The sequence below is a fragment of the Oncorhynchus nerka genome, linkage group LG16, assembly GCF_034236695.1.
Source record: "Oncorhynchus nerka isolate Pitt River linkage group LG16, Oner_Uvic_2.0, whole genome shotgun sequence".
Lineage (NCBI taxonomy): Eukaryota > Metazoa > Chordata > Actinopteri > Salmoniformes > Salmonidae > Oncorhynchus > Oncorhynchus nerka.
Genome location: NC_088411.1, coordinates 7,022,902 through 7,046,533, shown reverse-complemented (window position 1 = coordinate 7,046,533; position 23,632 = coordinate 7,022,902). Strand labels below are relative to the sequence as shown.

Genomic DNA, 23,632 nt, shown 5'->3' with positions numbered 1-23,632 from the left:
TGATATTTATTATGTGCAGCAGGCCCTGGGAACTGTGTGCCCGAGCACAGCTTAGAGGGAAAATTGCTAGGGACACCATTTTTTCCCCCCAAGAATTCCCCACCCCAAATCAAATGACACAACCTTAAAATCTGTAATTTCCTTTTTTGAAATTAACAAATAACCTGCAATTCATTGCATTTTCATCTCTTATCAAAATGAAAAGAAACCAAGAAAAACATTTACTCAAAGTTTAAAACAAAAGTGAAAAGATCTATCTCAAATATTTGTAAATCCCATACAATAATCTGTACTCTAAGAGCAAGTCTCATCTTTTAATAGAGGGGTCATAATAGTTTTGTCGGCCTGTTCGGATGCGACAGACGATTTTGAGACTCATCCAATGCAGATATGTGATGAGCGCCTTGATTGGGACTTATGTAGCAACATTTGAAAAGTGTGTTTTTTACATTTGATAAAAGTACAGACACAGAGGTACAGACTGGTATATCATACCCTGCATTTGAGGAACAATAGGGAAGAAATTCTGCTTTGAAAGTTGAGAAACTTGTAACCTCAAAAGTGGCCTTTTGAATGTTTTGGTACCTACGGGAGAGCTCTGCTTTGTCTACACCCATTCAGCATCGTTCACACCCTCAAGTTTTAGCCCCACCCATCTTTAAGGGTTGATCCAAACGTTAACAGCAGTCAAGCACCCAAGCTAACTGGCTAGCATTGGCCAGCTTGCTAGCTACAATTTACACTTTTTGCCAACTGACACTGGTCATATTCAACAGGTGTTGAGCGTTCGTAAATTCTTCAGTTATTCTGCGCTCTGGCACACTCAGATGAGAGTGCTCTGAAATCGGATAGCCAGAGCGAATTTACCAGCTACGTCTATCAACAGTCGTCGCAGTGGAATTCTATTGAAATGGTTACTTGTTTTTTGCTAGGACATGTAGGTAGCTAGGTATTTAACCATAATCCCACATTACTAACATTACTACCATGCATGAATCTGTTAGCTAGCTAACATTAGGCTATAACTAGTAAAGAAACGGGTCTGAGATACGAATAACAAGATCATACACGTAACGTTAGCTAGCGAACCTACCAGCTAATGTTAGCTAGCTAACAGTACACTTTAGCTTGAAAAATACTTTCTATCAAAATTACAAACGTGTAATATCTGAAAATATAACTTGTTTGACTATTTTACCCTTGCTCTGAAATCGGCTTGATAGCCAGAGTGAATTTACCAGCTACGTCTATCAACAGTTGTCGCAGTGACATTATATTGAAATGGATACTTGCATCGTGGAGTCTTTTAAGACATGCTAGCTAAACAATTAACCATAATCCCAACTCATGACGATACTACCCTGCATGAATCTGCAGTTACTTAACCAACCAGGTTCAATGTTAGCTAGCTAACATTAGGCTATAACTAGCAAAGCAAATGGCTCTGAGATACGAATAATAAGATCATACATGTAACGTTAACTAGCGAGCTAGCTAGCTAACAGTACACTTAACTTGAAAGTGTATTTTGTCCAGGTGGGAAAGGGCCGTGTGGAGTGCAATAGAGATTCCATCATCTGTGGATTTGTTGGGGCAGTATGCAAATTGGAGTGGATCTAGAGTTTCTGGGATAATGTTGTTGATGTGAGCCTTGCCCAGCCTTTCAAAATACTTCATGGCTACAGACGTGAGTGCTACGGGTCGGTAGTCATTTAGGCAGGTTACCTTGGTGTTCTTGGACACAGGGACTATGGTAGTCTGCTTGAAACATGTTGGTATTACAGACTCGGACAGGGAGAGAGATTGAAAATGTCAGTGAAGACACTTGCCAGTTGGTCCGAGCCTGCTCACAGTACACGTCCTGGTAATCTGTCTTGTGGATGTTGACCTGTTTAAAGGTCTTACTCACATCGGCAGCGGAGAGCGTAACACTGAAACATGCATGGTGCTCTCATGCATATTTCAAGTGTTTGCCTCGACGCGAGCGTAGAAGTAGTTTAGCTCGTCTGGTAGGCTCGTTTCTCTGGGCAGCTCTCGGCGTTGCTTCCCTTTGTAGTCTGTGAAGGTTTGCCACATCTGACGAGTGTCGGAGCCAGTGTAGTACGATTCGATCTTAGTCCTGTATTGATTCTTTGCCTGATAGATGGTTCGTTGGAGGGCATAGTGGGATTTCTTATAAGCTTCCGGGTTAGAGTCCCGCTCCTTGAAAGCAGCAACTCTAGCCGTTAGCTAGCCGTTAGCTCAGTGTGGATGGTGCCTGTAATCCATGGCTTCTGGTTGGGGTATGTACGTACGGTCACTGTGGGAACGACGTAATCGATGAACTTATTGATGTATCCAGTGACTGATGTGGTGTACTCAAGACCATCAGAGGGATCCCTGAACATATTCCAGTCTGCTAACAAAACAGTCCTGTAGCTTAGCATTTGCTTCATCTGACTACTTTTTTAATGATCGAGACACTGGTGCCTCCTGCATTAATGTTTGCTTGTAAGCAGGAATCAGGAGGATAGAATTATGGTCAGATTTGCCAAAGGGAGGGCGAGGGAGAGCTTTCTATGCGTCTCTGTGTGGAGTAAAGGTGGTCCAGAGTTTTCCCCTCTAGTTTCACATTTAACATGCTTATAGAAAGTTTCCCGGATACTAGGAGTACCACCTCTGTGTGAGCATTCTCTTGTTTAGTTATGGCGGAATCAGCTCATTCAATGCAGTCTTAGAGCCAGCCTCCGTCTGTGATGGTATGTAAACAGCTACGAAAAATACAGATAAAAACTCTAGGTAGATAGTGTGGTCTACAGCTTATCATGAGATACTCTACCTCTGGCGAGGAATAGCTCAAGACTTACTTAGATGCCGTGCACCGGCTGTTATTTACAAAAATACATTATCCGGCCCCCTTTGTCTTATCAGATGCTGCTGTTCTATCCTGCTGGTACAGCGTATAACTAGCCAGCTGTATGTTGATAGTGTCATCGTTCAGCCATGACTCCGTGAAGCATAAGATATTACAGTTTTGACTTCTCAGACGCCATCTTATATCACAGCCAATATCTAAGTGTTTATTGACTAGAAATGTTCAGATCTTGCCCTCTCTGTCTGCCTGACTCTCTTGTTCCCCCAACCCTCCTCTTTTCTCTTAGGGATGGCACCCCCTATTGCGAGAAAGACTACCAGATCCACTTTGGGGTCCAGTGTGAGGCCTGCAATCAGTTCATCACAGGGAAGGTTCTGGAAGTAAGAAACATTTCCTCATCCCCTTGCTCCTCCCGTCTCATGAATTGAAATTATAAATCATTGTTCCTTCAGTCGTTGCTGCTCATTGTTTTGAATGAACAGTGTGCCTAGTCAAGTTCTATATTATTGGATTTATCCATTCATCCGGGGATATATGGCATGCTCAATTTTTTTTACAGTCCAGCAGTAACGCATCGCGTCATGTCAGATTGGTGATTAATTCAACAAAACGAGGAAGCAATGATGTTGAAGAGTATTCAAACATGCCCATAGGTTTCATCCTAGCCTTTAATCTAACGTAGCCAAAGACTTGATGACCCCTGTGTAACAATGGATTTTTATTTAACATTTATTTAGCCAGGGAGTCATGTTTAGACCACAATCTCTTTTGCAGATGAGCTTGCATGAACACATCAATAAACAATTACACTATGCATACAGTACCAGTCAAAAGTTTGGACAAACCTACTCATTCAATGGTTTTTCTTGACTTTCTACACTGTAGAATTATAGTGAAGACATCAAAACTATGACATAACACATTTGGAATCATGTGGTAACCAAACGAAGTGTTAAACAAATCAAAATATATGTTATATTTATTCATAGCAGCCACCCTTTGCCTTGATGACAGCTTTGCACACTCTTGACATTTTCTCAACCAGCTTCACCTGGAATGCTTTTCCAACAGTCTTTAAGGAGTGCCCACATATACTGAGCACTTGTTAGCTGCTTTTCCTTCACTCTGTGGTCCAACTCATCCCAATTGGGTTGAGGTCAGGTGATTGTGGAGGCCAGGTCATGTGATGCAGCACCCTCACTCTCCTTCTTAGTCAAATAGCCCTTACACAGCCTGGATGTGTGTTGGGTCATTGTCCTGTTGAAAAACATATGATAGTCCCACTAAAGCGCAAACCAGATGGGATGGCGTATCGCAGCAGAATGCTGTGGAAGCCATGCTGGTTAAGTGTGCCTTGAATTCTGAATAAATCACAGACAGTGTCACCAGCAAAGCACCACCACACCTCCTCCTCCATGCTTCACTGTGGGAACTTCACATGCAGAGATCATCCATTCACCTACTCTGCGTCTCACAAAGACACAGCGATTGGAACCAAATATCTCCAATTTTGACTCATCAGACCAAAGGACATATCATCCTTTCACCTACTCTTTTTACCAAGAAGGCTGGATCATGTTGTATTGTACTTTTTTTGTTATATACAGTGCTGTGAAAAATTATTTGTCCCCTTCCTGATGTCTTGTTTTTTTGCACATTTGTCACACTTAAATGTTTCAGATCAAACCAATTTTAATATTACTCAAAGATAACTGCATTTTGTGTTTACTTGGGTTAAGTGATCTTTTTTATTTATTAAGGGGAAAAAAAGCTATCCGAACCTTCATGGCCCTGTGTGACAAAGTTATTGCCCCCCTTGCTAAATCATGAATTTACTGTGGTTAATCACATTTTTTGTAAAGCTGAGTTCAATTTCACTAGTGTTGAAGGAATTTGAATTCCTCTGTTTTATTTCCCAATTAAAATTAAACACTCTGTCAATTCATAAGGATTTGTAAGACCCTTATTTTATAGGAATGGACAGAGTCAAGTGTATTTTATTTATTTATTTCACCTTTATTTAACCAGGTAGGCTAGTTGAGAACAAGTTCTCATTTGCAACTGCGACCTGGCCAAGATAAAGCATAGCAGTGTGAACAGACAACACGGAGTTACACATGGAGTAAACAATTAACAAGTCAATAACACAGTAGAAAAAAAGGGGAGTCTATATACATTGTGTGCAAGAGGCATGAGGTAGGCGAATAATTACAATTTTGCAGATTAACACTGGAGTGATAAATGATCAGATGGTCATGTACAGGTAGAGATATTGGTGTGCAAAAGAGCAGAAAAGTAAATAAATAAAAACAGTATGGGGATGAGGTAGGTAAAAATGGGTGGGCTGTTTACCGATAGACTATGTACAGCTGCAGCGATCGGTTAGCTGCTTAGATAGCAGATGTTTGAAGTTGGTAAGGGAGATGAGTCTCAAACTTCAGCGATATTTGCAATTCGTTCCAGTCACAGGCAGCAGAGAACTGGAACGAAAGGCGGCCAAATGAGGTGTTGGCTTTTGGGATGATCAGTGAGATACACCTGCTGGAGCGCGTGCTACGGATGGGTGTTGCCATCGTGACCAGTGAACTGAGATAAGGCGGAGCTTTACCTAGCATGGACTTGTAGATGACCTGGAGCCAGTGGGTCTGGCGACGAATATGTAGCGAGGGCCAGCCGACTAGAGCATACAAGTCGTAGTGGTGGGTGGTATAAGGTGCTTTAGTGACAAAACGGATGGCACTGTGATAAACTGCATCCAGTTTGCTGAGTAGAGTGTTGGAAGCAATTTTGTAGATGACATCGCCGAAGTCGAGGATCGGTAGGATAGTCAGTTTTACTAGGGTAAGTTTGGCGGCGTGAGTGGAGGCTTTGTTGCGGAATAGAAAGCCAATTCTTGATTTGATTTTCGATTGGAAATGTTTGATATGAGTCTGGAAGGAGAGTTTACAGTCTAGCCAGACACCTAGGTACTTATAGATGTCCACATATTCAAGGTCGGAGCCATCCAGGGTGGTGATGCTGGTCAGGCGTGCGGGTGCAGGCAGCGAACGGTTGAAAAGCATGCATTTGGTTTTACTAGCGTTTAAGAGCAGTTGGAGGCCACGGAAGGAGTGTTGTATGGCATTGAAGCTCGCTTGGAGGTTAGATAGCACAGTGTCCAAGGACGGGCCGGAAGTATATAGAATGGTGTCGTCTGCGTAGAGGTGGATCAGGGAATCGCCCGCAGCAAGAGCAACATCATTGATATATACAGAGAAAAGAGTCAGCCCGAGGATTGAACCCTGTGGCACCCCCATAGAGACTGCTAGAGGACCGGACAGCATGCCCTCCGATTTGACACACTGAACAAAGTAATTGGTGAACCAGGCAAGGCAGTCATCTGAAAAACCGAGGCTACTGAGTCTGCCGATAAGAATATGGTGATTGACAGAGTCTAAAGCCTTGGCAAGGTCGATGAAGACGGCTGCACAGTACTGTCTTTTATCGATTGCGGTTATGATATCATTTAGTACCTTGAGCGTGGCTGAGGTGCACCCGTGCCCGGCTCGGAAACCAGATTGCACAGCGGAGAAGGTACAGTGGGATTCGAGATGGTCAGTGACCTGTTTGTTGACTTGGCTTTCGAAGACCTTAGATAGGCAGGGCAGGATGGATATAGGTCTGTAACAGTTTGGGTCCAGGGTGTCTCCCCCTTTGAAGAGGGGGATGACTGCGGCAGCTTTCCAATCCTTGGGGATCTCAGACGATATGAAAGAGAGGTTGAACAGGCTGGTAATAGGGGTTGCGACAATGGCGGCGGATTGTTTCAGAAATAGAGGGTCCAGATTGTCAAGCCCAGCTGATTTGTACGGGTCCAGGTTTTGCAGCTCTTTCAGAACATCTGCTATCTGGATTTGGGTAAAGGAGAACCTGGAGAGGCTTGAGCGAGTAGCTGCGGGGGGGCGGAGCGGTTGGCCGAGGTTGGAGTAGCCAGGCGGAAGGCATGGCCAGCCGTTGAGAAATGCTTGTTGAAAGAAATGCTTGTTGAAAGTAACAGCTTTTATTCAAGAAAGTACTCCGTACATACACATTTTACCACAGGTTATAAACTGAAAAGGACGTCAGCGTTTTCTAAATGTTCCGTCTCTTCTTGACACTGGTAGAAAGGCTCTATAGCTCTCAAGCCTTCCCTCCTCGCCTAGAGCCAAGGTCAGTCAGTGTAGATAAGCATTCTAGACAGTCTGGAGATAGTTCATTCATTTGTACCAAGGAACAGACAGTTATTGTTCTAAACTCTTGACTACATTATATTCAATACTGGGAGCAAGAGAGAAAATTCATACATGTTCAGTAACATAATAGTATTCGGATTAGTCAGTCCTGATTGAAATGTATACATAATTAGTCATCATTGATAAAAATTCCCTTAACATATCCACCCTTTGATTAAATATTATACATCCAATTACACATGTAGTTATATTGTAATATTAAAAAGCCCATTTCTATTTTTATTAGAGATATTTCTTGACATCAAATTATCACCTAAACATAACCCAACACTTGCATTCGCCATAATTGTTTTCTCAGGCCTACATCAGAATCATAACTCTTCTTATCAGGATGTTCGTTACAATCTTCATAAAAAAACAGTCTATTATTGAAACGGGATACAACCTAGCCTCGCTAAACATCAAAAAGGGGCTCTTCAAACATACATTCCCCGCAACTGAAGGATCCAGATTCGTCCACTTGTCCTGTAGATATACAATCAGCACTTCGCGGGTCAGATCCTGGAATCCCCTGGTACCTCACCATCTATTGACCTGGAAATAAGGCCTCACACAGGGAATTAGACAACAGCCCCATAAAACTAAACAGTCACACAGGTGAATGTAGCCCATAATACAGTGATCATAATATTTTTTTCCCCATTTTCCGATCAAACCCAATTAGTCAGAGAAGTATCCACCCCAGAGTTCTGCCAACCCGTGAGCCAGGGTGGTCAAACCAGCTGAGGCTTCGGGCACTGATTCGTCCGGAGCTGTTTTATTTGGGATGTAAGCACAAACATGGTCCCGATAATCACGCATACTTCTCCCTTTTCAGCCAATAACATATCTAATGCAATTCTATTCTGCCAAGCAATCAGGCTGGTTGCTTCAGTCTGTTCTGCAAAACCTTTAATAGCATCTCTGTTACAATTGGTAAAGCGCTGTTGATTATAATAAATATAATTAATCCAGTCCACGTTCTTATTGAGAGTACACCGCCCGGAAATGCTTAACTCTAATCCTGCTAGGATCTGATTTCTTGCTTTGAACTCATCTAGCACCCCCGTGGAACCCCAATGTTATCAATGTATACTTTGTCATCAAGAGACCCGGATGGAGTAGCTCTTTTCTCCCATTTGGCTAAACTTCATGTCCTGGTGTTGAATGAGTGTGAAAGGCATTCCCAAATGTACAAGGGAGCATAATCCTGTCGGTAAAACCTCTCCCTGAAATAATTTCCCAAGAGTACTGTACCGGGCCAAACGGTAATAATCTCCTCCGGTCACTGTAAAGGGAGGAAGTCTTGATTTAAGGGGAACCTGGGGATATAAATAGTGCAATCAATACAACTGTCATTATCTGGCATTCCTGCTTTCGTGAACAGCTTTACCATACCGGCCTAAACTCCTCTACCCAGAACCGTACTAGGGTGTCGCCCTAAGACCTGGTCATATCCATATCCATACCACAACCCTAGATCCTCCTTCATTTCTGTTTAAAGGGTTAGGCGTATCTTTATGCAATACATCCCTCTCTCCTGATTACAATCAAAAACTCACCTTCACTATACTCTACCTTCTTCCATACTGGGTGAGTGGATTCATATAGCCCTCTCTCTCCACATGAGCTATGACCTGTGTCCACGATCAATATGGGAACCTGCACCGATATATGCCATAATGGCTCAGAGTCTTAGACTGCCATGTAGGTAGAGACTCCATTTTGGTCTACATAAAACGCCATTGAGAGATCCTTCCCAACCTCTACTCTAACTTCCTGTCTACCCCGATCTAGGGATCTCTTATGTTTATTTTGGAACAAAATCCTCATCGTCTAAACCATGGGTCAAATTACCACTCTCCGCATACTCAAGTAGGACGTGCTGTATCAGGAATATGTCACCCACGATAAGACAGCTCAGATGAACAGCTTCCATGTGAAGCCCCACCCTCTCCCCGAGAACACATCACTAGCAAGAGCCAGATACATCTTCACTTCTATGAACAAAAACAGGGGTGGTAGGACGGGTAGGATTACTTCATTCGAGAGATGGCCCCCGGAATTCTGTTAATTCCAGTTCTCCTCTCGAACACTGTTTATTGTTCGATGGTGTCATTGTGTCTTACCCTCCCGCCGTGCGATATGAATCCGGGTAGCTCTTTCAGCTAGCTGTCACCAGGAGCCCTTGGTATGGTCCCCCCAACAAGCCTCTGGGACTAGATTGAGTGACTTCACCTGTAGTTCACCTGTAATGCATAAAATCCTGGACATACAGGCTTGGTTAACAAACAGTTTCTCATATGTTTTATCTGTTAGCTAAAAAACTTTTTTTTTTATTATTAGTTTCTTATCCAATAGGCCACTAACTTACCCACCCCCCTTTTTGATACCTGGCTCTGCCCAGGTAACAACCTTATATACCTTAAATAATGACTTAGTTAGGATTAGTAAATTATCCGTATTTTCTGACATTATCATGTATGTCCAATTCTCCCTTGGGCATCCATTCATCCCAATCCTGTATCAATTCTCTGTCCAGTGTCTTATCTAGTTTAAGAAGTATCTGTGCTATTTATATATGTTCTTAAATATATATATTTACCGATTTAAAACAGCAATTCCTTTCTCTCCTATCTCTCAAAATGCCACTAAGCTTCTCACTGTTTGACTTGATCTAAAATCATTGATTTTAGAAAAAACATGTCTATACGTGGCCATCTCTAAAGTCCTTACATTTCCTTAATAAATCTATCTTAATCCTTACAATAATCCTAAATCACCACAGATGTCCTATATTCCTGTTAAATTTAATAATATTTAAAAGACCTCCTAATGGTTAACCACACTTTACAAGCTCTTTCCTTCAGGGATCCTCAGTATTCTATCTGACAATAACATGAATTTAATATATGTTGCATAGTGTGGAATACCTTATCTACAGTAATTTATCACCCCTATTTATTCTCAATGATAAATATAACTATTTTCTGTTGTAATATCAAATCCATAATAGCCCATTCAAAAACTTCACAGCTAATATTGTAAATCAGCTTCAGTGATTCAAACAATAATTCTAAAACCCAAACTAAAACTCCATTATAACTAATTTATCTTAAAATTAGTAACACGCAAATAGATTAATTACAATCTAAAATCAGTTTTAGTCTATCGGTTTCAAAGCTGAAATACTGTACCTTGGTGTCCCGCTATTAAAATGATTGTGTTTCCCCGCCAATAATTATATTATTATAATTGTCTGTAGTCGCAAAACTCCCAGAAAATCGTCCTAATTTAAGACCCTTCCTGGCTATATTAGTAATATCAGCTTCCATTCAGGTTCTTTGTCCGAGTCATATTTTGGACGCCTCCCTTCCATTCTCCTATAACGGTAATCTCCCGCTAGTTTCCGACACTTCTTTTGAGGAATTTCTAAACATCCTTACCGTTACTTAGCTATGATATTTAATCACTTATCTATGCCTTTCTATATTTAATTGTACCTTCTAATGTTCGTGTATTTCTATGAATCTGCAATTTACCGTTACTAAATCACTTTAGTTCCTTTTCTGTCTGACTATGTGTGTGTCTCTTTTATGGAAATCTTATCAATAGCTTTGACTTTTGAATCAGATATTAGGTCTTACCTTACAACTATAAGCCCAGGGGTTGTAAATCCCTAGTTAATATCTTATTTTCCGGTTGTGTCAGAGGGCTTTTAAAGAACGCTAATAATCGTTATCTCACGCCACTATTTGTCCGGCTTCCCTCGCGCATGGCACCTCCTGTCTATAGATTTGTTTTTTATCCCATTCCTTTAGATTTTGGTTCCCTCTCCTCCTTATTTGGAATTTTCAGTAGTATTTGTTGAATCGGAACGATGATCAATACTGCCACAATTCAAATGACCATTCCAGTTATCTTGCGCATTCCCTTCCTGTCTCCCCACGCCCAGTATTTGTACTAGATCACCGTCCTATTCCCCAGCACTTAATCAATATCCCGTCTTAATCTCGGGCGGATGTGCTTCTCATGATTAAGTTTATTTTATTTACGGTAGTGCACATTACCACAGGTTATTTTCGAACCTGCTCAGTGTATATCGGTTAAACAAAACCCAGTGTATGTTGGTCATACAAAACCCTGTGGGAATAGCAAAGCTCCCATTATTGATGAATTCTGAAAATTTTAGAACATCAATCAAAGAACTCAAATCCCCCAGAATCGAGAATAAAGGCTACTGACCTGCTGCCGACTGGGAAAAGCACTGTTCCTTTGGATCTGTCACCGTACCTGTCATCTGGGTTAAACACCGGCCTGTTTTTAACCTCGATCCAGAAGCCAGGTCTTTTTTTTAATAACGTGCACGATTTTTCCGGCGTACGACCTCCAGATGGCAGGGACGGATTTTTAGATCCCGGCTTCGAAGGACCAATTGTTGAAGGAATTTTAATTCCTCTGTTTTAATTCCCAATTAAAATTAAACACTGTCAATTCATAAGGATTTGTAAGAGCCTTATTTTATAGGAATGGACAGAGTCAATGAACTGAATGATGAGGAGGGTGAAGAACATGATTGAATTTGTTTTGATCTGAATGATGGTGAAGAGGATGACTGAATTTAGAACAATAGTGTAATGATGAAGAATTCTGGGTGTTATGGGCTAATTATTTGTATTATGAAAGGCTGGAAATGGTAGCCTATATAATCTCCCCTCAGAAATTCAAATCAGAGTTGAAATTAGAATGCAGTGGTTCTGCGACTCGCAAACACGATAGCTCACTGGCTAACACCATCAAACAAGCTTGGAATGAACACCCACAAGCTTGCTGTCATAGGCTTCGTTCAGCTTACTTTGGCCAACTCACTGAAACAGGAATGGAAGAGCTGTTACCACTCAAACAAATGTTTCTGTCAAACATGTATCACACCTTCATTACCTACTTGGGCCCTGCAGCCCACGTTGGCTTGCCTATCTTACAACTCAGAGAGCTTGCAAGCACAGCTTTTGAGGCATCAAAAGTTCACAACGCTAAGATCCCTGACCACTCGGTTTTGAAGTTTGATTAGGAGCACACACTCCAGTTACAGGATGCATTATCAGGTATTGGTGAGTTGAGAGATGACGCACAACAACAGTTTCTACCACGAAACCACGATTCCAATAACCTCCGCAGTCAAAATAATTGTAAAGTACGTCACCATCGAAACGACTACCGATACAATCAACCTGTTCGCTACGTTCCTGCTCCCAAACCACAAGGGTAACAAAGAGTTGAAGGACAATCAAAACTTAGACCAATGTTCTCCAGAAGTTCCACTACTTGAAGAACTAAAGCAAGAAAAATGTAAGAAAAAGGTAAAAGATAAGTCACAAGGACTAGATGGGGAATTACCGGACACCAGTTCCGCAGGAATTAACACCCATAGCAAGGACATTAAAATTCAAATTTCTAGATGTATAAAGGGCCCGCTTGATCAAGGAACAAGCCCACAGGCTTTGTCTATAGACTCTGATACAAAGGTAACGAAGAAAAAGGTCAAACGCTTTGTTAAAGCCAAGCCCACTCAAAAGTCGATCTGCTTTCACCTTGAACAGAAATGGCACATCACGTCGTTGCAAATGACCACTCCACTTTGTGGGGAATACGTCCACTAAACACAAATCTAAACACCCATACCTGGAAACTGTCCTTGAGGATTGCTTAACCTCTAGTGACTCCCCATCCTGGGTCCGGGAGCGTAATCATCGACTGACACTAATTAGCATAACGCAACGGACATAAATATTCCTAGAAAATATTCCTATGTCCTGGAGGATTGCTTAATTTGTCTTAATTTATACTGATAACAAGTTCAAACAGGTGCCATTAATACAGGTAATGAGTGGACATTAATAAAGGTAATGAGTGGAGGACAGAGGAGCCTCTTAAAGAAGAAGTTACAGGTCTGTGAGAGCCAGAAATATTGCTTGTTTGTAGGTGACCAAATACTTATTTCCCACCATAATTTGCAAATAAATTCATTATAAATCCTACAATGTGATTTTCTTGATTTTCTTTCTCATTTTGTCTGTCATAGTTGAAGTGTACCTATGATGAAAATTACAGGCCTCTGATCTTTTTAAGTGGGAGAACTTGCACAATTGGTGGCTGACTAAATACTTTTTTGCCCCACTGTAGGTACCCTTTTCCCCCACCTGTTTTTTGAAGTTAACTTTGTAGTTGTACAGGGCACATAGCCCAAAGCTTCACATTTTTTTATTCTTCGTTTTGTCGGAGTCATTGTTAAATCAAGTTCAAATGTACGCTTACCATGCTGCACCTTGGTCCAGTCCTTCAGCCAGCCGTGACAGAACTTCCCACCACCAACGGAACAAGTAGCATGGTAAGGTGGACTCCTGGATATGGGAGGACGTTCTGGACGGCAAGGGAGTCTACACATGGGAGGAGATCCTGGCAGGAAGGGATCACCTTCCATGGGAACAGGTGGCGGCAGCTAGGAGAGCAGAGGCAGCTGGAGAGAGGAACCAGCGGTATGTGGGAACACGGCTGGCAAGGAAGCCCGAGAGGCAGCCCCAACATTTCTTGGGAGGGAGCACATGGGGAGTGTGGCAGAGTCAGGAAGCAGACCTGAGCCAACTCCCCGTGCTTACCGTGGCGAGCATGGGACTGGTCAGGCCCCGTGCTATGCGGTGATGCACACGGTACCGAGGCGGAGTATTCACAGGCCGGTATGCGCGCTGCCAGAGTCTCCCCCCTGTCCGGAGCTGCCAGAGTCTCCCCCCTGTCCGGAGCTTCCAGAGTCTCCCCCTGTCCGGAGCTTCCAGAGTCTCCCCCTGTCCGGAGCTGCCAGAGTCTCCCCCTGTCCGGAGCTGCCAGAGTCTCCCCTGTCCGGAGCTGCCAGAGTCTCCCCCTGTCCGGAGCTGCCAGAGTCTCCCCCTGTCCGGAGCTGCCAGAGTCTCCCCTGTCCGGAGCTGCCAGAGTCTCCCCCTGTCCGGAGCTGCCAGAGTCTCCCCCTGTCCGGAGCTGCCAGAGTCTCCCCCTGTCCGGAGCTGCCAGAGTCTCCCCTGTCCGGAGCTGCCAGAGTCTCCCGACTGTCCGGAGCTGCCAGAGTCTCCCGCCTGTCCGGAGCTGCCAGAGTCTCCCGCCTGTCCGGGCTGCCAGAGTCTCCCGCCTGTCCGGAGCTGCCAGAGTCTCCCCCTGTCCGGGCTGCCAGAGTCTCCCCCTGTCCAGAGTCTCCCCCTGTCCGGGCTGCCAGAGTCTCCCCCTGTCCGGAGCTGCCAGAGTCTCCCCCTGTCCGGAGCTGCCAGAGTCTCCCCCTGTCCGGAGCTGCCAGAGTCTCCCCCTGTCCGGAGCTGCCAGAGTCTCCCCCTGTCCCTGCCAGAGTCTCCCCCTGTCCGGAGCTGCCAGAGTCTCCCCCTGTCCGGGCTGCCAGAGTCTCCCGACTGTCCGGAGCTGCCAGAGTCTCCCGCCTGTCCGGAGCTGCCAGAGTCTCCCGCCTGTCCGGTCCGGAGCTGCCAGAGTCTCCCGCCTGTCCGGAGCTGCCAGAGTCTCCCGCCTGTCCGGAGCTGCCAGTCTCCCGCCTGTCCGGAGCTGCCAGAGTCTCCCCCTGTCCGGAGCTGCCAGAGTCTCCCCCTGTCCGGAGCTGCCAGAGTCTCCCGCCTGTCCGGAGCTGCCAGAGCCTCCCGCCTGTCCGGAGCTGCCAGAGCCTCCCGCCTGTCCGGAGCTGCCAGAGCCTCCCGCCTGTCCCTGCCAGAGCCTCCCGCCTGTCCGGAGCTGCCAGAGCCCGGAGCTGCCAGAGCCGGCCGCCTGTCCGGAGCTGCCAGAGCCGGCCGCCTGTCCGGAGCTGCCAGAGCCGCCCGCCTGTCCGGAGCTGCCAGAGCCGCCCGCCTGTCCGGAGCTGCCAGAGCCGCCCTCCTGTCCGGAGCTGCCAGAGCCGCCCTCCTGTCCGGAGCTGCCAGAGCCGCCCTCCTGTCCGGTGCTGCCAGAGCCGCAGCCTCTCAGTCCAGAGGCGCCCCTCAGCTCAGTGGCGCCCTCTATGAGGGTCTTCAGTCCAGGGCCCGCTGCGGGGCCCAGACTGAGGTGGAGCGGGGTCCACGTCCCGCACCGCCGCCGTAAGAAGGCCCACCCGGACCCTCCCCTTTAGAGTCAGGTTTTGCGGCCGGAGTCCGCACCTTTAGGGGGGGATACTGTCATAGAGAGGCTTTTTATTCTCTATTTTGGTTAGGCCAGGGTGTGACTAGGGTGGGCATTCTATGTCCTTTTTTCTATGTTTTCTATTTCTTTGTCTTGGCCTGGTAGGGTTCTCAATCAGGGACAGCTGTCTATCGTTGTCTCTGATTGAGAACCATACTTAGGTACCCTTTTCCCCCACCTGTTTTGTGGGAAGTTAACTTGTACGCTTACCATGCTGCACCTTGGTCCAGTCCTTCAGCCAGCCGTGACAGTCATGTTTACTCCCGCTCCCCCTCTCCAGCACTCGACGTTGCCAGTCCTCATTATTAAGCACACCTGCCACCATCATAATGCGCACCAGTGCCTCATGAGATTCACCTGGACTCCATCACCTTCCTGATTACCTCCCCTACATCTGTCACTCCCCTTGGTTCTTTCCTCAGGCGTTATTGAGTCTGTTTCATGTCTATACGCTATTCGTGTTTATTGTTTTGGTCCATGTTCGTTTATTTATAAAAATTATTCACTCCCTGTACTTGCTTCCCGACTCCCAGCTTTCATGTTACAGAATAACGCCTCACCAAGGGGAAGCAACCAGGATGTTTGTGTGAATACCTTCGGAAGGCACTGTAGCTACCACCACAGCGGCATTCATTATTTAGTTGTTCACTGGACAATACAGAATACAATTGTATGACTTACGAACTTACTTGGAAGTCTGATTTGTAGCCTGTAGCTAGCTAGCCTTCCTCGCAATCATTATCAAATGATAACGTTACATAATCAGCATTATCTAGACAATAAACAATACACTTGTATGACCTATGACTTAACTAAGTTGTAATGAGGTAGCTAATTACCTAGCTACGCTAACATTAGCTAGCCAACGTTGGCTAGCCTGCCTAGCTTGATCAAAAGATAGCTACCTACATAACCAGCAATAACGTCATCTAACATCGTTAGCTAAATTATACCAGAAAGGTCATAATATTCCAGTACCTCTCATTATACTCACCACCACTGCTTGGCAGAAGGGGGCATGATTTGTTCACATAATTGTAATTCAAACACAACCTTCATTTACTCATTTAACTAGGCAAGTCAGTTAAGAACAAATTGTAATTTACAATGACGGCCTACCCCAGCCAAACGTACACCGCCCTACGGGACTCCCAATCACTGCCAGATGTGATTCAGCCTGGATTCGAACCAGGGTCTGTAGTTATGCCTCTAGCACTTAGATGCAGTGCCATAGACTGCTGCGTCCCTCATGAGCCCTCATTGTTGAGGTTTCAAGCTCCATTTGAGAATTTACGACCGAAATGATCCTATTTACACTATGTAGTCAATTTTGACACTATAATGAATGTGTCTGACTCATATCAATGCCACATAGGCTGTTTTCAAAGGGATTAGTTGCTTTTTAGGGGCAGTGGCTCTTTAACATTTTACTGCAGTGGGCTAAATCAGGGTCCCAGAGAATGATTCTTGATAGTCTTAAACCAATCTAATTTGAAACAACGGTATACACTTCACACACATGGTTCATGTCTTTCACAAAATTAAACACCTGTACCATGTCAGATAGAGTTCAAATGCATTCTATTTTGAGTTTGTATCCAAAAATGACACTTCATTCCACCCATGAGGCCACTAGAGGTTGATTTGATCTTTTGACTTTTTTCCCAACATGCTCTACTAGCAGGCAGATTTTTGGGGAATTGTTTTTAATTTAATGTCTGTGTTTTTGCATGTACATTGAGTAATTGATTGATTCATCATAAATTACTTTTTTTTTTAACTAATCCAATCATTTAGTTAGATTTGTTGAACCCGTTATTGAAATGGTTGTTCCGGTTTAATTGGATTAGGTAGTCTCCACACACAGTTTCAGACCCTGGTAGTTATTATGAATGTATGTTGTGGGTGAATAAAATGTTCAAATGTTGGCTATCCTAACCCTGGCTGGATTCCAATAGAACTCAGACATGACTTTGCTAGGCAGAAAAATCTGAGTTGCAGGTAGAGTTGCAAAATTCTGGTAAATTTATTAGGTTTTCTGGAAATCCTTTAATCATTAATTTTTTCTTTCTGGAAATTCTGCAACCCTACTTCAAAGCCTGATGGGGATGTGATCTGTAAACCAAATTATTAGAATAAAGCTAGGCCTCAGCAAAAGGTCTCCAAGCTATTTATTTCATGAAGAGTTTTATTATAATGATAACATTGCCTAGGAACTTACATGGTAAAAGCCACAGGAATGAAAATGAACAAATTCAACAACCTGTCACTAACAAATACAGTCATGGGTTGGTAACTCTACAATTAACTCGAAAAAGCAAGGCACACTGGGAAATTACATTGGAGGTGTGGCTTAGTGGGGGCATTACTCAACCTTTTTAACCTGATACAACTCAAATCTGGACCCTTTACAGGGTCACAGTGACTTTATCGGTTTGTGTAATAACTACAATATCCTTTTAAGTAACTATACTCTGTTAAGTGAAAGGGGTTTCCTCAAGAGTTTTGAGTATTGACAGCACATTGTGGTTTACAGTGCATGCTACTGTGTGACGTTTGACTCCCTTCTCCAGGCAGGTGACAAGCATTACCATCCCAGTTGTGCAAGGTGCAGCAGATGCAACTACATGTTCACAGAAGGAGAGGAAATGTACCTGCAAGGTGGGTTTCCAGGGCAAGTACATCTAGTGGAATTTCAAGTACTGTAAACATTTGTGTATGTTCACACAGGGGAGAATACTAACCTCCACTTCAGTGGAAGTTTCAATTAGTCATGCACTGAGTCAAGGTTATTTAGAATGTTGTTGTATGCACTTTGTAAAAGCATGAATGGAAAAGGAGGAAATCAGGGATGAAAATTCAAGGAAGTCAAGATTTACAGATGCATGCCTTCAGATGTAGCTATGCATCCAGACCTGGGTTCAACTAGTATTTATTTTCTTTCTATAACTTTGAGTTCTTGATTGAGCCTGCCTGGAGTGCCTGATTGGCAGAGTTTGCACATTAGTGTAATTGTGTCAGGCAAGCTCAATCAAGCACAGCAAAAGTATTTAATCGAAAGAAAATAGTATTTGAACCCAAGTCTGCTACACATTTAGGCTCTTCTGAGCTCTTCTTCTCTCTCCACAGGATCTACAGTATGGCATCCAGACTGTAAGAACAATAGCAGAGCTGAAGAGAAATACAGGGTAAAATTGATCAACTCCGTCAAACACACTGCCAGCTTGAATTATCTTGTTCACTTATCACGTCAAGACTGTTTGGAATCAAGACAACAGCTTGTTTCATGACAGTGAAGTTGATGTTTGACAAAATTTCATAAGGCCTTCGTGTTTCACAAATCATTTATAAGCAAATATTCTGGTAAATGTGATCGTAAAAGTCTTATGGTAATTACAATTTAGTTCTCTGTTCATTTGGATGACAACTGTAGTCAGGGCGAATCAAATGGACAGTGTTATGGGTATGACAGAGAATGTTATGGGCGTTACAGAGAGTTTGCTATGGCCATGACATACGTATAGAACATCATGGCTGTGCTTCTTGCTCCTAGGCAACTTTGCAGTATTTTGTATTATTTCTTACATTATTTGCCCAGAATTATTTTGTGTTATTACAAACATCCGGGAAGAACTTTTGGATATCAGAGCTGCGGTAACACCCCAGCATTACCAGCATTACAACCAGGAATACGACTTTCCCGAATCAGATTTTTGTTTGTACCCGCAGGGCAATTGAACTGATTCCAGAGGCTGATCCAAAACACTGCCGGCGGAGAAGAGGTATTCAGAGTGGACTTTTAGTCCAACTCAGGAGGCGCGCACACTACCCATCGCTTCCGAGTATATAACTCACTAATGTTCAGTTTCTAGATAATAAAGTTGACGAGCTCAGGGCGATGATTTCCTTCCAGAGAGACATCAGGGATTGTAACATACTCTGTTTCACGGAAACATGGCTCACTCAGGATATACTGTCTGAGAGGATGGCCCCGACAGAGAGGGCTGCCTCGCTTCTAGCTCTCAGTAAACTCATTATTGCATTATTTCTTACATTGGTAGGTCAGGATCTTATCTGTTATTACATAAATACATACATACATACACTCGGGAAGAACTATTGGATATCAGAGCAGCGTCAACTTACCAGCACTATGACCAGCACTACGATTTTCACGAAGCGGATCATTTGTTCGCATCACCCAGGGCATTTGAACTGATTCCAGAGGCAGACCCAAAACAATGCTGCCGGAGAAGAGCAATTTGGAGCAGTCTTCTAGTCAGACTTAGGAGGTGCGCACACCACCCACTGCTACCAGGTATATTACTCCTTCATGTTCAGTCCCTAGATAACAAAGTTGTTGAGATCAGGGCAAGGGTTTCTTTCCAGAGAGAAATCAGGGATAGTAACATACCCTGTTTTACGGAAATATGGCTCTCTCGGGATATACTGTCGGAGTCGGTCCTGCCGACAGGAATAAACATCTCTCCGGGAAGAAGAAGGGCGGGGGTGTATGTTTCATGATTAACAACTCATTGTGTAATTGTAATAATATACAGGAAGTCCTTTTGTTCACCTGACCTAGAATACCTCACAATCAAATTCAGACCGTATTACTTCCCAAGAGAATTCTCTTCGGTTATTGTCACAGCCGTGTATATCCCCCCTCAAGCCGATACCACCGTCAAGGAACTTCACTGAACTTTATGCAAACTGGAAACCATATATCCTGAGGCAACATTTATTGTAGCTGGGGATTTTAACAAAGCAAAATTGAGAAAAAGGCTACCTAAATGTTATCAGCATATCAACTGTAGCACTCGCGCTGGAAAAACACTGGACCATTGTTACTCCAACTTCCGGGATGCATACAAGGCCTTCCCCCGCCCTCCTTTCGGCAAATCTTAGCATGACTCCATTTTGCTCCTCCCTTCCTATAGGAAGTACCCATGCTAAGGACTATTCAACACGGGTCTGACCAATCGGAAGCCATGCTTCAGGAATGTTTTGATCACGCGGACTGGGATATGTTCCGGGTAGCTTCGGAGAATAATACTGACGTGAACACTGAGACGGTTATCGAGCTTATCAAGATGTGTATAGGAGATGTTGTACCCAATGTGACTATTAAAACCTACCCTAACCAGAAACAGTGGATAGATGGCAGCATTCGCGCAAAACTGAAAGCAATGAACCACCACATTTAACCGTGGCAAGGTGATAGTGAATATGGCAGAAAACAAACAGTAGTCATTCCCTCCACAAGGCAATCAAACAGGCAAAACAGCAGTATCGAGACAAAGTGGAGTCGCAAATCAATGGCTCAGACATGAGACGTATGTGGCAGGGTCTACAGACGATCACGGATTACAAAAGGAAAACCAGCCACGCCGCGGACACCGACATCTTGCTTCAAGACAAGCTAAACACATTCTTTGCCCACTTTGAGGATAACACAGTGCCACCAACTGCGGCCCGCTACCAAGGACTGTGAGCTTTCCTTCTCTGCGGCCGATGTGAGTAAGACATTTAAAAGTGTTAACCCTCGCTAGGCTGCCGGCCCAGATGGCATCCCTACCCACATCCTCAGAGCATGCGTGTGTGTTTACGGACATATTCAATCTCTCCCTATCCCAGTCTGCTGTCCCCACATGCTTCAAGATGCCCACCATTGTTCCTGTACCCAAGATTGCAAAGGTAGCTGAACTAAATGACTATCGCCCCATAGCACTCACTCTGTCATCCTGTAGTGCTTTGAGAGACTAGTCAAGGATCATATCACCTCCACCTTACCTGTCACCCTAGACCCACTTCAATTTGCTTACCGCCTCTATTGGTTCACAGATGACGCAATCGCCATCACACTGCCCTAGGTCTCAACCCCGCCCTGTGCAATTGGGTCCTGGATTCCTGACGGGCCGCCAGGAAACAACATCTCCACTTCGCTGATCCTCAACACTGGGGCCCCACAAGGGTGGGTGCTCAGCCCCCTCCTGTACTCCCTTTTCACACATGACTGCTTGGCCATGCACACCTCCAACTCAATCATCAAGTTTGCAGATGATACAACAGTAGTAGGTCTGATTAACAACAATGACGAAACAGACTACAGGGAGGAGGTGAGGGACCTGGGAATGTGGTGCCAGGAAAACAATCTCTCACTCAACATAAACAAAACAAAGGAGCTGATCGTGGACTTTAGGAAACAGCAGAGGGAGCACCCCCCTATTCACATCGACGGGACCCCAGTGGAAAGGTGGAAAGCTTCAAGTTCCTCTGCTTACATATCGCTGGCAAACTGAAATGGTTCACCCACACAGACAGAATAGTGAAGACGGCGCAACCTCAGGAGGCTGAAGAATTTTGTCATGGCACCTAAAACCTTCACAAACTTTTACAGATGCACAATTAAGAGCATCCTGTCGGGCTGTATCACCACCTGGAACGGCAACCGCACCGCCCCGCAACCACAAGGCTCTCCAGAGGGTGGTGCAGTCTGCCCAACGCATCACCGGGTGCAAAATACCTTCCCTCCAGGACACAGGAAGGGCAAAAAGATCATCAAGTACAACAACCACCCGAGCCACTGCCTGTTCACCCTGCTATCAACCAGAATGTGAGGTCAGTACCGGTGCATCAAATCTGGGACCCCTTGAGACTGAAAAACAGCTTATTTTTCAAGGCCATCAGACTGTTAAATAGCCATCACTAGCACATTAGAGGCTGCTGCCCCATACAACAGGGGTGCTTTACTTGGCTCATCGCAATCTAGCGACTCCTTGTGGCAGGCCGGGCACTTGCAGGCTGACTTCGGTTTTCAGTTGAATGGTGTTTCCTCTGACACATTGGTGCGTTTGGCTTCAGGGTTAAGCGAGTGTTAAGAAGGGTGGTTTGGCTGGTCAATTCCAAAAATTAAAAAGTGTGTTACGGATAGTGCTGAGCGATTAACCGAAATGACAGTTATTTTTCGGTTTTTATGCATGGGAGTAGTAGTTTCCAACAGGCCAATGTTTTATATAGTTTAGTGCAGATAATTAACCCCAATGACCATAATCCATTGCGAGGCTCCTTGTATGGTCTTTTACACCTGCTATATATTTTTATTTTTTACCTTTATTTAACCAGGCAAGTCAGTGAAGAACAAATTCTTATTTAGGAACAGTGGGTTAACTGCCTGTTCAGGGGCAGAACAACAGATTTGTACCTTGTCAGCTCGGGGGTTTGAAATCACAACCTTCCCGGTTACTAGTCCAATGCTCTAACCACTAGGCTACCCTGCCGAGACAGAATAATTGTTATTTATTTAACCTTTATTTTGACAGGTCATCCTGAGAGTAGGGCCTATTTCACAGATGAGCCCTGTTTAAATACATCAAACATACAATATACAACATTACATAAATTACACAAAACATATTAAGAAAAACAGACATTTATCAATGTAAGTCTCCAATCATTACTCTGAACTGACTAAGGGGGACCAGAACATCTAATTTCAGAGAGCTCTGTAAGTTGTTCCACATAAAGGGCACAAAAAAAGAAGCTTTACTGTGGAGACCGAAGGGGCCTCCAGTGTTATCCAAGCCTGAGACCGGAATTGGTCATTTGTTAGTCTAAATTAAATTATTGATTATAGGTACATAGGTTTCTGCATGAGTGTTTTGTAGATAAACACAAGAAAATGCTGCTCTCTCTTTGCATACAAGGAGGCCCAACAAACCTTTTGATACAAAACACAATGATGAGTTCTATGACCGTCAACAGTAATTAATCTAAGAGCACAATGGAAAACCGCATCTAGTGGTTTAAAATGAGAGATAGGTTGCTTCGTTAGGTATTTGTGGTCAGCAGTCCTAAAAGTATCCCTTATTTACTTGGAACAACTACTAAAATAGTGATTTTGTCAGACAGTATAGGCAGCAGCTCAATAGAATTGAGATGATGACTTGGAATAAAATAATAAAGTTAAATTAAACAAATATAATATACACAACTGAAATATTTTATTAAAGTAAAGTAATTTTATTCAATGATGGTTAATAAGTGATAAGCAGAGTCACTACCATCATGGAACTGTTATGAATTGTTTTATTCTGTGTTGTTACAGCATTCAACCCACATAATGCATAGTGCATTTAAATTCGAAACCAAAATCAAAAATCATAATAATTTTTTCATGATCAAACCAAAACCTCAAAAGTCAGCACTAGACAATCAGCACTAGTTACAGATTGTCCTCTCTTTTAGGGTTCTCATCCTAAAACGCCGCAGCGGCCCAGATTAAGGCCATCCCCTCTCCCTTTTTTTTATACCAAACACAGCTGCAAGA

General features: G+C 43.9%; 1 protein-coding gene across 5 annotated transcripts in view; it reads left to right on the top strand.

The window, feature by feature from the left end:
• ablim1b (actin binding LIM protein 1b) overlaps positions 1-23,632 on the top strand; it is a 94,430-nt gene that overhangs the window by 54,771 nt on the left and 16,027 nt on the right. For 3 of the 5 annotated variants that reach the window (XR_010459287.1, XR_010459286.1, XM_029684455.2), the window contains 3 exons: positions 3,141-3,234; positions 17,877-17,964; positions 18,433-18,491. Coding sequence is in view for 3 of the 5 variants with exons in the window: in XM_029684455.2 (XP_029540315.1) it covers positions 3,141-3,234; positions 17,877-17,964; positions 18,433-18,491 (241 nt within the window). In the remaining 2 variants the exon portion in view is untranslated. Of the gene's footprint in view, positions 1-3,140; positions 3,235-17,876; positions 17,965-18,432; positions 18,492-19,032; positions 19,086-23,632 lie in introns of all 5 variants that reach the window. The other 2 variants (XM_065002381.1, XM_029684456.2) reach the window with 1 other exon arrangement.